General features: G+C 41.7%; 1 protein-coding gene across 3 annotated transcripts in view; it reads left to right on the top strand.

Annotated features, from left to right (window-relative positions):
* LOC121179270 (transcription factor SOX-13-like) overlaps nt 1-16,498 on the top strand; it is a 41,579-nt gene that overhangs the window by 22,667 nt on the left and 2,414 nt on the right. For 2 of the 3 annotated variants that reach the window (XM_041034012.1, XM_041034013.1), the window contains exons 2-13: nt 2,485-2,701; nt 2,883-2,985; nt 5,071-5,157; nt 5,909-6,081; nt 7,627-7,695; nt 7,846-7,960; nt 10,421-10,497; nt 11,147-11,312; nt 12,583-12,713; nt 14,128-14,233; nt 14,630-14,800; nt 16,195-16,411. In XM_041034012.1, the coding sequence (XP_040889946.1) occupies nt 2,486-2,701; nt 2,883-2,985; nt 5,071-5,157; nt 5,909-6,081; nt 7,627-7,695; nt 7,846-7,960; nt 10,421-10,497; nt 11,147-11,312; nt 12,583-12,713; nt 14,128-14,233; nt 14,630-14,800; nt 16,195-16,411 (1,631 nt within the window). In that variant the 5' untranslated portion in view covers nt 2,485. The remainder of the gene's footprint in view (nt 1-2,484; nt 2,702-2,882; nt 2,986-5,070; nt 5,158-5,908; nt 6,082-7,626; nt 7,696-7,845; nt 7,961-10,420; nt 10,498-11,146; nt 11,313-12,582; nt 12,714-14,127; nt 14,234-14,629; nt 14,801-16,194; nt 16,412-16,498) is intronic. The other variant, XM_041034014.1, reaches the window with a different exon arrangement.

The following is a 16,498-nucleotide window of genomic DNA, read 5'->3' as shown; positions in this document are numbered from 1 at the left end:
TAGCGTATTAACTTGTGTGACTTGCTGCAGGTTCAGTGCAAATTTCCCTGTTGTTTTTTGGAACAACACTTTTGTGTTGCATTACTTAAGTTATGATTCATCACTTCCTGTGTGGGAAAGATTTCCAGCAGTGACCACAACGAGGTTGAATTCATTGCACCTCAGGTTGTAGGAGACGACATGGCTTTTACTGTTTTCGCTTTTAAGTTATCGCTGCATTTTATTGTGTGGCTTAAAACACACTTACACACATGCACATACATCACTGAGGTTCGGAGCCTTAGACCCTGGCAGACAGGTGGCTTTGTTCACAAACACAGTGTGCAGGCTGGGAGAGCTGGGTGAAGTGGAGGGGGGCTCTAATCATTATTATGCTTTCCGCAGAACGGTGGCGCTCCGCATTTTTTTGCCGTGTTCCCGAGTTGGTCGGCACATTCCGCTGGCATTGTTATCCGGCCTGTTTCCTGCGGCCGGCGGCTTTTGTCAGCCTCTCCCCCATTGTCCCGGCTTCCTTTGTTCCCTGGCTCTAACAATGGCTTTTTTTCTGCCTCTTTATATATATGTGCACTTTTTGCCCTTGTGTGTTCTGTTTGTTTTGTTCTGCTGTCTGCTGTGTTTTTCTTTCCTCCTGCTGCAGAGCTGGGAAATAACATACACACACACACACACACACACACACACACACACACACACACTCAAACACAAGCCCAAGTTGATTTGTTCAAGTTCACTGTGGTTCAAACCTCTCTCACTCAACCTGTCCTCCCCTCCTTTCTCCCCCTCACTGAGGCGTTGTTTGTCTCCCTCCTCTATAGCCTCCCAATATTTACTGTCACACTCACACATGCACGCACTCGGACAATAAGCGTCTGTGACTTTAGGTGGTGGTAACACAACCAGCACCTAACCCTTAGCCATGACTTGAGCAGTGACCTAAAACAGTGGTAAATCTGAGAAGACACACGTCAGACACCAGGGGCCCCCTGTGTGATGGGATCTGCATCACCTCAACATTAGGAAGACAGAGGGGACAGTGAAATGCATCAGTTCAATCATCAGTCTTATAAATTCTGTAACTGGATGATTTCTAAAGTAATTTACACTAATCAATCAGAAAAATCTAATTGCTACTGTTTTATTATTTCATCATATTTCAAAGAAAGCTCCCTGTTAATCCAGACTCACAACTCCAATTTCCTTCGTCTTGATGAATTCACTGTAATGTACATTTGCACTGTACTGATTCTATCGCTACAACAACATCCAGTCTCCAGTCTTCCAGTCCAAACTATTCCTTTCTTTTGATCACTGTTTAGCTACCATCCATGAAACTCAGCATTTCCAGATGTTTCACACTGAAAGCCTTCTTTTGCCTCAAAGGCCTTAATGCCTCCCTTCCCAGGTGAGGTGTTAATGTGAATCATCTGCAGGAAGTGTATTGAGTTTCATTGACTTTATCAACAGTGATCCAAAAATAAAAACATAGCCAAGTGTTCGGTATTCAGTGTTAAAGAGCAACTCTGCAGCACAGTTGTGAGTATGAAATGACAGCATTTTTATATTGATGGAAATTAGAGATTGAAATTGTGGACGGTGATTTCATTAGTTTTTAACTTTTTCTCACTAAGGTGAAGAAAACCTCTCCCTTTGGTTTAACCTCTTCTTTTACATTTCTATAGCTCTGTGTTTCTGGGCCCGAGACACAGAGCTCTCTCCACGTGCACATGCCCTGACAGAATCAACAACATTTGCAGCAACCTTTTGTGCAACTTTTATTCTTGTTTTTCAAAATAAATGTTGTGAAAAAACGGAATATTTTACAGATATCAAAAGAGGACGTATCCTAATCATTTTGGTCATCCCCTGACTTTTCATCTAGTGTCACAATGTGGTTGACAAAAACTACTCTCGGTTCAGGACCAGATACCTACAAAACAAATTACAAAGTACATTCCCATCAGCCTCAGCTTTACTCTGTTTCGTGCTAATCAGCAACATCACAGTCGACACACCCGACTAAGATGGTGACTGTGGTAAACATCGTACATACCATTTATCTTAGCATTTAGCTCAAAGCACTGCTGTTCCTAAGGACCTCCTCACAGAGCTGTTAGCATGGCTGTACTCTAAGTATCCTTATCTTTTCACTCTGTGCTATTGCTGCTACTACCAAGCTACCAGGTTTCCCAAAAGCTGTTTTAAAGTGTTCATCTTGCAGATTTCCTCACCTCACACAAAGCACGTAGAGGTGATGCACAGAAATATTATCATTTTGTCAGTCTGATAAATTAGAAGACAAAAAAGTGCTTCAAAAGATTCTGTCCTGTAATATTTGTTTTTTTTTCCTGGCATTATCTTGAACTTTGTTCTTTGCTGTGATGATATCAGCTATCAAATCAAATTTATTTTGGGTGTGGTGAGTACCCAGACCTCAACACACCCAAATGACACCTTGTTTTTTGTGTTGTGTTTGTCTTTCAACAGAATGGTTGAGCCCAGCCCTCCAATGCTGCACGTCCTCTCCGGTGGGGATGTCAGCATGGCAGGTGTTGGTGTCAAAGTAGAGCAAGAGGAGTGCAGCAAAGGAGGTGGAGTCATTACCAATGCTGAACCTCCTAAGACATCTCCCTCACGTGATTGGTCTGGTCATCAGCCACTGGAGGCCCGCCAGCTGACCCCACCACTGTCCCGCTCCCCCTCGGTAAGGAGATTTCTAAAGGCATGAAAGAGCAAGAAAGGTTGTTGACAGGCATTTAAGAAATGTGGGAAACATGCCAGATTAATATGTCAAAGTAGAAGCTGTACTTACTTACCTACTTATCTTGGTCTGCTGTTTTGTCAGTTGATCTGTGTTTTTTTTTTTTTTTTTTGTATCCCCACAGGAGGGCTCTCCAGGTAAGGAGCTGCCTCACAGACAAAGCCCCATGGGACTGAAGGAGGTCAGGACACATGATCGACCAGAAGGACAATCCAACTTCAAGGAAGGTCTGTCTAGACTCTTTGTATGGTATCTCATTCAAGTTATACTCTGTGGCTCTCAGTGTCAGGACTAGTGTTGACAGAGCTGCCTCATAATCATATTCAGAAATGCAAAAGATACCATGTAAAAGAAAAAAAAATATATATATATACAAACTTATATATATAGACTTATATAAACTTATAGTTTGTGAAGTTGGAGGCATAACTCCTGCCATTTAGAATATGAATCATGGCTGGCTAGCACTGTTCATTCTGTTTTAGTTGGCCCATCCTTCCACACTGTTGACATCCGTTAATACCTGTTTTGAATATTTTCACAAAATAGTTTTAACATAAGGTCTGCTTACTCTGGAAATGCAGTGCTGTTGAGCATCAAACAATGAACTCAGTAAGAACTCAGAGTACAAAGGTATTTCCTCTAAACTTCATGACTGATGATTTTTAGATATGAAAGGATCATTCTGGTATATTAAAAGCTGGCTCTTTTTCTATGCATCTAAGCAGCAGTCACATTGTCCACCATTTTGGTCCATAGTGAAATGACTTTACTATTGGATGGATTCGGGTGAAAGTTTATGTAGACATTCATGTTCCCCAGAGGATGGATGCTCTCACGCTCTCTCTCAAAAAAAAAAAAACAAAAAAAAAAAACCAAACCACAATTTCTGGGATATTGTAATATGATTTTCAGGCATCAGGGAGCTGCTATTGATGTGTGAGAGACTTCCAGAAATTGTGAAAGAGGTGAGATGTCTGTGATCTGAATTGCAACACTGGAAAGTGAGGTGAATAGCTGGTTGTCACAGAGAGGATCGAGATGCTATATCTGCTAAAATATGGGGATAATGGCAGACATTTTCCATCTCACAGTTTCTCCTAGAGACATTCACAGTGTTGCACTCAGTTGTTCACATGAAAAGTGACAGAAATAGTTGTATCAAGAATAAAAAAAAATAGCATGAAAGAAAAGTTTAACCCCCACCCCCTTTTTTTTTTTTTTTTGAATGTCTTTTTGACCATCCAACAAACAGGTGCCGTAAGATGGTGAAACTGGCAAACACTACCTTCTAAACATCAATTAGCATGCTGATGTTAGCATTAACATGCCACACTGTACATAAGTACAACCTCACACAGCCCTTAGCATCGCTGTAGAGTCTTTTGGACATTAGGGTACTATCACTAGGGGAGGCCGGAGTCGGACATTTTTCCAATTTGCAGAGTGTCTCTATTTATCTGAAGTTTGATTTTTGTTCAGAGATCTAGACAAACATTTACACAAATCATTTCAAAGTTGATGCAGTTGTTAATGTTTGTAGACCAGGTTGTTCTTCAGCAGAATGGGAGTCTGTTTAGTGACTTTTACTTGGCACTGCACCTCAACAAGCACTCACCATCTGAAGCATTTGTATCAGCGCAGCTCCGCAGTCTGTCTCCTTTCTGCACCTCAAGCTTTTTTTTCTTCTGTGAGAGTCTTTCTCTGAGACTGACATACTGTACATACACGTCCATACAATTTTCTCACTGAACAGGCTTTGACGACTCCATATCTTATGTGTTTAAGTGCACTACATTCTGCTGCTATTCAGCATGAAACAATGCAGTCCGCTCAAAATCGATGCGCAGAAGTGACGATTTGTCTAGCGAAGCGAGGGTGTTGTTTGCTTCTTGAATGGGTTTGGGGGGATCGAGGTACTTTTTTTGTCTGATTTCGTTCGGTTTCTCACATGTGTAGTAAAAGGCTGCTCTCCGAGCCACTCCTGAGACTCTCCCAGCCCTCGAGTCTTTCACCAGCCTGCACTCCTTGCCTTAAATTTTTCTCAAATTCTCCCTACCAGCTGACCTTGGATTGTTCTCTGTCCAAATATTGATCCACTCAAACACTCAAAACTTCTCCCAGACACACAAACAACCTCTGCCCTTCGGCACCTCAAATGTCTTCTTCAATCAATGCCATTAGGAAGGCAGAGGAGAGGCTCAGAAAGTAGTTTGGTGTCAGATGGATTTTATTTGACAGAATATATTTTTCACGCCATCTAGTGCAGCTCAGTGCGGTTCTGCTAAGTACCTGTTGTGTCCTGTTAACAGTAATGCCTACCATTGAGAAGCTGCTGAATGCTGACTGGAAGGAGAAACTTCTGGATAAAAGCACAGTGGGGGCAGGACAACTGAAAGGTCAGCTTTCAGACACCACCAACACCTTTATACCTTTTATATAGAATTATTTCCAACACATTACTATTGCATTGTGCAAATATCAGCTTTACTTTTTCATTTGCCATCATCATCATTTGTTACACATTTCAAAAGCGATCTTATTATCCAGCGTTAAACCGCTGGATAATTTTGCATTAAAATGTTTGGTTACAGATTATGTTCCTTCTAAAATCAGGGTAAGATGGAACAAAAATATAGAAACAAACTATAAGGCACGACTGGAGAAACAGGAGAACGTGGGACGGCTTGCTTAGTGAAGCTATGCATATTATCACCAGGCACCAGACCACCGTCCCTGTCCCACTGTCGTAACCACAGTCAGGTCTTATGCATAGTTTGGCTGTTATACCTCTCAGCATTTATTCTTTTCCATTATTTCACTATTTCAGTTGCTGTTATTTCTTGTAGTTGTAGGAAGTGATTAAAAATACATCAATAAAAAAATATACTAAAGATAGAGACAGAATGACAAAGAAACCAAACAGTCTAATGTCATTGTTGTAGTTTTACTGAATAAAATCAAGGAGAAATGTCTCAAACCAGAGAACCTTATCTGCAATGTAGCATTTGAACTGTATTAGTATAATAAATTTTGTTGAGTAAATAATGACATATTTTTGGAATGTGTAACCAAAATATGGCATGTAGAAAAGTCACAACTGAAGCCACACATAGCCAAACATAACTCTGACTCTCTGACCCCCTCCAGGTACCCCCGAGTCTCTGGCAGAGAAGGAGCTCCAGTTGTTGATGATGATCAACCAGCTGAGCGGTCTACGTGAGCAGCTACTGGGAGCCCACTCCGAGCAGAGGAACATGGCCGCCCTGCTGCTGGAGAAACAGCAGCAGCAGATGGAGCTGGCTCGACAACAGCAGGAACAGGTATGAGTCAGAGTTCATATACATACCCCTACTATCATCAAAACATACACACATGGTGTAATGTCAAAAAGAATTTTTGTCTCCACTCTGGTTATTATCTTGATAAAAACTATAATGGGCCTTTCTGACCAAACAGACAAAGTCCAGGAATTAAATCAGGAACTAAAAGTCCACTCATGTTTGTGTTTTGACTGTAAGTGAAGAAGCGTAAAGACTCTGCAAATTAGATGGATGAAATTTAAAAGCGACCTTTGTTTGAGATATCACGTGCACAGAGGCATCGCGTTTTTATTTGTAATTCACTTCTACTACTCTGACTGTGTCATGTCTGAATGAATGTTAGGGGGGAGGAGTGCAGCAGTGGAGTGGGAGAGTAGAAATGCCAGAAAGGCAAGACAGCAGTCTGTGAAGTAGAGATGGTCTGTTTAGTGCCTTTTTCTCCTGCTTTGTTTTCAGTTTAGTTTGTAATTATATGTGAATACATTTTAGTTTTGGTCCTTCTACCCTGTCACTCGTTCTTCCACTCTCTCTTAGTCTCACTCAGGTAAAAACAACATAATGACATTAGAAGTAACTCCCATGCCTCATTCTGACATTGATACTAGTGACCAGTCGACTGTTAACAGTACTCCACCATTTTAACCTTGCACTTCTGTAACACTGTCGGACTCACGAATAGTTTAGAAAAAATCAATACAACATAAGTCATATTGTCTTTTTGATTCCATGCATTCCTTTTCTAAATCTGGCTCCGACATTACCCACAATGCAACTCGACCACCAACAATGCGGTGCTGCTAGTAACAGCGAATGTAGCCTGGAGACTCTAGCTTCAAACAGAGATGATTAGCGGGCCACAGAGGTCTGGTAAGCTCACTTCTTTCTAACCCTAGAAAGAAGTGAGTCAATCAGCGTTGACTCAAGTGACATCGCTTGAGGCAGTTTATCAGACTTTGCTCAGCTCCCTCTGGAGCCACAAAAGGCTTTTTTTTTCCACATGTGCAATGATATTACCGAAGACCTGTAAAAAGACTTTGATATGTAAAATCAGTGGCGTTCCCCTTTTCTCAAAGACTTGCCGGGCCATCTAAATATTCTCCTCCATAAAAGCCACGGTCACCTGAGGAGCTGGAACCTTTTGTTGGGGAGCAGCTACAATGACCTAAAACTAGAACCAGGTTCTACAAAGTTTCCTGGAAAAGTTCCTGCGATTGAAAAATTCAAAACTGGGTTCACTGCTAATATGACACGGCTTGACAGATGTGATTCAACCTTCAATCTCTCATATCAGATTTTTGTCTCAACAATTCAACAGTGCTGATTATGTTTATAACACATTACTAAACACATAATACACACCTAGACTTGACTTCAGGATAATTTAATAAACTGTCAATTGTTACAAAAATATCTATCTTTAACTAAGGTGGTTCCTGAACCTGATCATGGTCACCCACCACAATGTGCCCCCTTCTGTCTGCACTTGTGTCTGTGTGCTACGTCAGTACATGATGTGTGTGAAGGTGAACATGTCTTGTGTCTCAGATCGCCAAGCAGCAGCAGCAGCTGATCCAGCAGCAGCACAAGATCAACCTGCTTCAGCAGCAGATCCAGGTCAGCTCCTCTCAAGACCTTCACATATCTTCATATATATCACAGCCAGCAGCACCAATATAATAGCTAACACTTCGAAATGAGAGGTTTCCATTGCAGATCAGAAACCTGTGCTTTTTTGTAAGGTGTATTTGTCCTTCCTTGTCCCAGCAGGTGAACATGCCCTACGTGATGATCCCGGCTTTCCACCCCAACACCCAGCCCCTACCTGTCACCTCTGACCCGCAGATGACCTTGCCGTTGCAACCAATCCCCTGCAAGCCAGGTCAGTCCTCAAACAAAAAGCTGTTAACAGAAGACCAATACCAGAAAGTCAGTAAAATAAATTTATGGTCATTGAGATAAACAGTAAGTGGCACTAACAAAACAAGATGACGTAACTCAAAGAGTGGCAGTCAGATCTTACATGAACAAAAACAATGTAGGAAACTTGATGGAAATATGACATTTCTGTGTCATGTATGAATCTGTCTCCCTGTCACACAGGTCTGATATTTTCTTCTGCTACAGTTTTAGTTGCTTCTGTTTTTGGTTCTTTTGCTTATCTTTTGAATTCGGTGGCCCTCTTAAATATGAGAGCCGGTTTGAGTAACAGATCCATGATTTTTGAGGCTTAACACTACACACTGGTTTAAAAATATTAACAGACAGCATTTAACAACTCTGGAAAGTTATTTGCGCAGCAGTAATGATATCTTTCATCGTATCACATAAGGTAAATATTGGAATCAATCTGTTTATATTACAGTGTAATCTATAAGGAAGGCACACTTTGCACGTATTTAATCAACCAACACCTTGTGTTGTTTTTTTTTTTTAGCTGGAGATAAGTTTTCCTGGTGGACAAAAAGTATCAAACACTGCACAGCATTTTTATCTGTATCTGTATGCACTCTCTTAATAATACTCCAAGGTTTTCTCTCCACCAAGCTCTAAGTGCTGAGAACATTGGGGTTTGTCAGTTCTTTTGTAGCCTATTCTTACATGCTCTGTTATGAAGGAAGACTCAACACTCAACTTATCTGACAATGACTGTGTTGTTCGAAGGTCAAAAACTTTGAGCTGAAAAGTTATCACCATTAGCGCGTCTCTACGAGTTGCCATCCACGCTGGAACATCTTCTGACTCCAGTGTTTCTGAAGAGAAACTTAATATTTGTGCACTTCAACTCAAGGCCTATCTTATAGAAAATGGAAAGGCATCAGTGAAATATAAATGTAGACTTCAGTTGAACAATATGGTGGATAGTACCTTTCATACACTTACGCTTGTACAGTTAGCAGGCTATAGAGGGCACGGCTAAGAAAGCCACAGCTTTGTGAAGTCTTGCTTTCACAAGTCTTAAAAGCTGTGCTCATGGGTGACCTTGTCTTCTCTATCTTTTCAAACCTAACTGACACAAGGACAGTCTTTAAAACATTGTAGGTGGAATTTACGGATAGCCATTCATTTGCTTTCTTTATTTCGAGAAATGTGTGCGTCTGCGTGTGAGTGCTTCAGAATGTTTTGACAGATGAATGTAAAAGAAAAATTGTAGAGCGGCTGTTGGGTTGTGTGGAAGAGGTCAGCTGTAGCCAGAAAACTGAAGTCATCTTTTCTTTAACAACAGGGACAGGGTGAGGTGCCATGCTGTTTAATTTCATGTTGGTCCTATAAGTTTGCTCATTTGCATATAACTTCACTATCAACTGGACATTGTACTTTGGGGAGTTTCCCTGGAAGTCCAAACCATGTGCACCTCATTTTTAGCCATTTTGAGACCTATGCTAAACTTTAATGCTAACGCTATGATGAAACATTCTCTGTTTTAGAATTGGTTTTATCGAATTAAAGAGAACAAACATGTTAACATGTAAACAGGCAAGGTGGATCTAAGCTTTATCCATGAATTTGCCATCTAAGGGATCAAATCTGAAATGCTTCCATACACTAATTTCTGAACTTTAAGTGTTTAGCGTGACTTGCTAATTCCCTCCACATGGTGCTTGTGAAGAGACAAAGGGAAGTTTAATTTACTGAACAGGCCTGTTGTGATGTGAATAAGGGTTAATGGTAAAACTGGATAAAATAATAAAGAAATAATAATAAGGATACTTACAGAACTAGAAGTATCGTGTGTCGGTGGTACACCTCCGTGTGGTTGGGTACCTGTTTGTAGTAGATGTAGAGTTAGAGGTTATGGGTGGTTTGTACTGATAATGGAAATGTTTGGGAAGGTTAGTGTTGGGTGTTCATAAGCAGAAGATCACAGTGGCCTTGACCTTTGCCCTCTGACCTCCACAATCTAATCAGTTCATCCTTGAGCCACAGTCAACATTTGTGCAAAGTTTGAAGACAATCCCTCAAAGGGTTCTTAAGATATCGCATTGCCAAGCAAAACGTAAACACGGTCATAGTGACCTTGACCTTTGACCTCAAACCTCCAAAATCTACTCACTTCATTTTTGAGTGACAGTGAACATTTGTGCAAACTTTAAAGAACATCCTTCAAAGTATTCTTCAGATATCACATTCGCCTACATAAAATTAAATGCACGATCACAGCGAGTGTGACCTTTGACCTTGGTACAGCCTTTTCTGTATTTAACAGTTTGTCAAGCAGAATAGAATCATGGTCTGCCTGCTGCTGATGTTCACCACACATTCAGTACAGATGAATCTGTGTTTGTCTGAGCTTCAACCAATGATAACATCTTTCATACAGAAAATTTTACCCCTTCCACAGCTGTGGACTATCCCATGCAGCTGCTACCAAATCCTCATCCCACCCCTGTGAAGAGGAGCAGCGGTTCTTTCCGACAGGTACAACATCACTACAGTATGTACATTTTATGGTCAGCGGTGTATAAATGTATATCTCAGTGTAACAAACTCATTTCTCAAGTTCTTGGAACACAAACGTTTGTATTGCATACACCCACAACTAACAGAGAGTTTATCTCTCCAACATGCAAAAATTCCCAAATGACTTATGAATTATGGCAGTGTGTTTGCTTACTGTATAGTATGTGCATGTATTGTATACGTGTGTGTTTTTGGAGTGGTGTTAAAGAAAGTGAAGCGCTCCAGATTAAACAGATAATGTCCTTTCATGTTATGTTGGAGACTGAAAAGCTCCTCGAATACACCACACCCTCTGTTCAAAGGTTTAATGTGTGTGGTATAAGTGTATGGGTGTTCTTCTCCTGTGTGTGTATGCAGCATGAACTGTATTTGCACGACTTGTTCTCAAGCAGAGATAGACAAACACAGCTTAGATAAACAAAAGGAGAGAGGGGATGAAGTGAACATGAAGACAAAAGACCAGAAACGCTATAAAGGTGTGACAGATACGCTCTGACTTGCCGTATCTGCATAACCGGAATACACGCACACCCTTGCCCTTTGCAGTTATGGCTGAATGTGTGTAAGTGGCCCCACCCCTGCTCATCTGCTCTCACTGTGTGTTTAGGAAACCAGTCAACCCTTGAACCTGACCTCTAAGCCAAAAGGGCTGGAGCTGGGGAAAACACCCAGTCCACAGAGCCTGGAGCTGGGATCGCTGGCACTGCAGGGGGCCTACAGAGCCAGAGATCTCCAGAGAGAAGTATCCCACAGTCCACCACGATCTGCCCTCAGTGAGTTCCACTGAAGCTGTTCCCCTTCACCACCACTCAACCCAAAGTTGTGGTATCAGACCCCCTCTGTGTTTCTGCTTTGTTACGTTAACAGGGTTTAAACTGCCTTCTTTTGGGCCAGGACAGGCTGTGACCACTAAGGCAATGCCTTTAATACTGGCTCCCGCGTTTTGTTCTCATCTTTGTGCGTGCACACAGGTGCTCACTGACAGCTGGTGGTGGTAATGCGTCAAGAAATGTAGCAATGTGCCAACAAAGGCAAGAAAGAAGAAGAAGTCTGTGAGCTAGCAAAGATGGGTATAAACAATGTAAACACTTTAAAAATGTTCCACAAATTGGCTTTTATGAGGAAGGAAATGCTTTCAGCAAGTTGATTAGGCCTCAAGGACATACACAGTTCATACACAGTTCAAACCACAGGCACCTTTAAAGTCACTGTGTGTAAACTGTCCTAAAAATTATTTTAAATCTTTCAAGTTATTGTGACAACATAATTTTTTTATGCTTACAGAGCTGTTATCAATGATATTGTCTCTGATTCCACCAGAGTAACGCTGTGAAAAAGTCTTTTTTTCTCCATTACTGATACAACCCAGCACTTTATATTTGGTGTCTCCTACTTCTTTCTTTGAGATTTGAGATGAAATGGAGCAAAAAGACATTTCTTATATTTCGAGCCATCCACCAACAGCATGTGGAACGCTATCAACAGGCAAACAAAGGGGAAGTTAGCACCAGCACCAACAGTCAGTGTGAGTAAGACAAGTAAGAGAGGGGAGCCTACAGAAACCCAGAGTCTAAGAATGAAGGCACAGTACCACCCCCAGTGTTTAACTGACAGATGATCTCAAGCAGTCACACCACAGTAATGATCCCTTGGCAACAAACGTGGTTAACTTCAAAGCAGGAACTGTAGGTGATCACACTAAACACACTTAAGAAACAAAATGAGGCTTTGCATAAATATGAAACACTGAACATGAATGAGATGAGACTTCACAGGACACTGGATAGGTTTTAGACATGTATCTCAATTTTTTGTTAAGTTAATGTTCATAGACATAAAGAAAATAGAAAAGGAGGGGAAAAAGACATTCAGATAGATTTAACATGCCTAATTTCTGTTTTGTATATTTGAAAAGCACCTTGTCATTGGCATCATTTCATCATATCTACCTCTTCCTCTGTCTAATATCAAATTTCTTCATCATCGTCATTATCATCTCCTTCCTTCCTCATTTTTGTTTCTGCTCTTCCTTCTCGTCTTCAGGTTTCCTCGGGGAAGGCGATGTGGTCACCCAGGCCATCCACGATGCCCAGCAGCTCCTGAGGAGTCACAGCAGCGGAGGGCGAGAGAGGGAGAGAGACAGGGACAGAGAGAGAGACAGCGGTGGAAAGATGGTGCGTTGATCCTCAATTCATACAAAATGAACACACACACACACACACACACAGTCACAAGGTTTTGGTCTAGAACCCCTTCCAGACTTGCACATTGTTTTGTAAGTTCACTATACTTACTGAACAATCCCAATATGAGCAAACAGTCTCAATGTGCCTCTCTGTCTCTGGCTTACAAGCAGGGGGTCTAATCAGGAGTCAGACTCAGGTTTAGGGTTACAGAGAGTCATGGTCCTCCTGAGGATTTAACCGACAAAAGAATATCCCAGCTGTAGTATAACCACACACACAAGTATATTGTTACAGCACTTTATTTTAGGTGTTGCCCTGTGGAAAATGCTGATAAGTAAACGCGGTATAAAACTGACAAAGAAGTTATGTCTCTGTTGTTTCCATTATTAGAAAGTGAAAAAAAAAAAAAAAACGGGGGCTGCACATTCAGTGTCATCTGCTGTCATTCTGCTTTTTGGGAGTGAGGTCATTTTTCTACATGTAGGAAAAAGTACAAACCCTTGTTTTAATGACACAAAAAATTTAGTGGCAAAATGTGAAGCTAAATGGAAAGTTTGGACTCATAAAGGTTAGTTCTCATCTCGCATCTGTGTGGATTTATTCAAGTGTGATTAAAGCCTCTTGAAATTACATATTTCATCGGGAACCCGGCTGTAAAATCCCTGGTTGTTATTTTATTTTATTTTATTTTATTTTATTTTTTTGTTTTGGTTCTTGTAAAAACTGTCTTCTATTCTGGTCTTGGTTTTCATTCTCTGAGGTGGCTGGAGCTTTGGTCCCAGCCTCATCCTGGAGCAACAGCTGTTGCAGCCTCACAATACCACAAAGGCCTCAGTGTGGCATTGACTGAGCCACCTGCCCTCTCTCTTTGTCCACAATAATACTGTACTCTGTGGCTCTCCTCCTCTACTCCATTATCCTGCTCCATCTCGCCTCTGCTGCTGCTGTAACGCCAATACTGTTGACTGACCTATTTTGGTACTCTATCGCATGGGGATAAATAATGTTTTACAGCACGGGAATGAATGACAGATAATAGACCAGTGGTGTGATAGTTTTGCAAATTCAGAAGTTGTCATGTCCCGTCTCTTCCTTCTCTCCTTCACCTTTCCTCCCTCAAACAATAAACACCATTCTTCCTCCTCCATGGTGTTGTAATTTCCTTTCTTTGCATTTACAGCTCTGCATTTAAACAGCAGCTGATATGGCGAGCGTGCCGCTTCTTTACCTTAAATAGCATTCTGTGTAACACATGTGTGCCTTGAACACACCCCTCGGACACTGGGTCATCTTTTTTACTGCAGTCGAAATTCAAATCGTCTCTTTGTGCTGGAGTGTGAATATTTGTGTGGCTTTACTGCATGTCTGACTTCACCTGTCTTTGTCTTTTCTACGGCTGCAGGAGTACAAAGATTCTCCCCACAACGAGAGAATTTCTCACTCCGAGCGTGGTGAAGACAGACATGGCCTGCCGTCCACTGAGGACCACCTCAGCAGCGACTCTGAGGGTAGGTGTCCACGGAGGAGCCGGTTTAACAGTCCTCATTGTTGGGAGAGATGAGCGGTGTTATTTCAAAGGCAGTGTACTATACTAGTTATCATTACAAACTATTATTATTGCCCTCTCAGAATATCACATTGACATTTAGATATCCAAGAATAACTCCCACCATCAACTCCAGATTCAACTGTATCAAAATACATCATCGCCTTCTTGAAGTTTGTGTTCCAAACTTCATGATGGAGAATGTAGGTGGAGAAGGATTTTTGTGGATGAACGCAAAATGTACTTTCAATGAGCAAAGGTTAATAAGCAGGCGAGCTTAAATGTAGTCACCAGAAAAGTTAACATATAGCAGTGGCAGTTTGGTGTGGTTCTCTGACCGTAACCCTCTTTCCTGTAGGTGCCCTGCCCGTTTCGGTCTCAGGCAGCTACACCGAGGCCCGGCCCCCTCCCTCCTCAGGCCACATCAAGAGACCCATGAATGCCTTCATGGTGTGGGCCAAGGACGAGCGCAGGAGGATCCTGCAGGCCTTCCCTGATATGCACAACTCCTCCATCAGCAAGATCCTGGGTGAGCCCAGCACTGGGTAGGGGTGGGTTTCACTCAGTGTCTCTATTCTGAGACGCGGCCTGGAACATGTGAGCGCACGAATATCCACCTGCTTCTCCGACCAGACATGTACGCACACAAGCACACATCCTGGCTTCAACCCCCGTCCCTGGACCGAACACTTACATTCCTTTCTGTTGTGGAGAGCTCATGTGCGCTCATCCTTCACACGGACACACACAAACATGCAAATGTGAATATACACATGCATGCCAGTTACTGCATCTCAGTAATAGTAATCTACTTGTGTTTTAAACACACAATCTTATTATTATCAAAGTTTTTCCAGTTGTCAATTAGTACACAACTTAATATCACACCCCGTGTCTTTACTCAGAGAGGAGGAACTTAACCGACCAAATCATCTTTGTTTAGGTAAAAATAAAAATAGTCATCCTCAAGCGTCACAATGAGTGTTTGGTTAAAGAGAAGTGCTAATTTTGTCAACAAAAATTGCGAAGCTACCTTTTAATCAGCGAGTAGGCCCTGATGGTGTAATGTTAATAAAAGTGTAGTGATCATTAAAAATATAGCAAACTTTAGTCAGACACTGTTGTGTAACTCACGCTAATGATAAATTTGGTGACTGAAAGATCCTTCTTTACTTGGGCTTCTGTTACACCACATTTTTAGCTTGTCAAAGATTTAACTTTCAGCGTTCCTGTCACAAAAGTCACACAAGAAGCTAGCATGTCGTATCCCACCAGGCAGCTGTGCCGAGGCTCTCACAGTCTGGCCCAAGTCCTTCCTTCTTCCATTTTAGATTTATTTGCTGTTTTCTGCCTGTGGTTTGCAGTGTCACTCAATTTTGACATCTAGTTAATACAGTTGTGAAAAATTAAGGGACATGTCTCATTATTATGGCCTACAGGTCACACAGAGTAGTCTCACTTTTAAAGGGATTTACTGACACTGATATTTTTGTGACAGTGAGTCCAATAAGTTTCGTGAAATTGAAGTCAGCTTGTAGAAAATGTGTAATGTACTTGATTTTTAAAGAATTATTTTTATTTTCTAATACGGAGAAACAAAACATAACTGCATATCTGTCTAAAATAAATAAAAAGAAGATGACATTATTGGATACTGACAGGAAACAAGGTGAGAGAAAGGGACATAACAGGCAACTAATGTCCCCAGCTGGACTCAGATTGAAGACTTTGCTCATACTAAGACAACTAAAATCAGACTTGAATTGGAAAAATCTGTGAATGACTGAGTCTAAATCTAACACAAAGCCAGAATCAACACACAAACACAAAGGTAAATTTGAGCCATGTTCCCTTACACAGTCAGAGAACTGTGCATCTGCTCTTTCCCTCATCCTCTTTGTGCCTGTGTGTCTTTGTCTCTAGGCTCCAGGTGGAAGGCCATGTCCAACCAAGAGAAGCAGCCTTACTATGAAGAGCAGGCGAGGCTGAGCCGGCAGCACCTGGAGCGCTACCCAGACTACAAGTACAAACCCCGACCCAAACGGACATGCATCGTGGAGGGACGGCGGCTGAGGGTGGGCGAGTACAAGGCCATGATGAAGAGCCGCCGGCAGGAGCAGAGAGCGACCTACACACACAGGTAGACACCAGTACACGCCGGCGTGCACTTCATAAACCTTTGAGATAATGTGAGAGAATTTGTCCCTGGCAGACAACACTGACAATT

The sequence above is a fragment of the Toxotes jaculatrix genome, chromosome 3, assembly GCF_017976425.1.
Source record: "Toxotes jaculatrix isolate fToxJac2 chromosome 3, fToxJac2.pri, whole genome shotgun sequence".
In the NCBI taxonomy this organism is placed as follows: domain Eukaryota; kingdom Metazoa; phylum Chordata; class Actinopteri; family Toxotidae; genus Toxotes; species Toxotes jaculatrix.
Note: the sequence above shows the minus strand (reverse complement) of the source record. Positions and strands in the feature narration are given on the sequence as shown.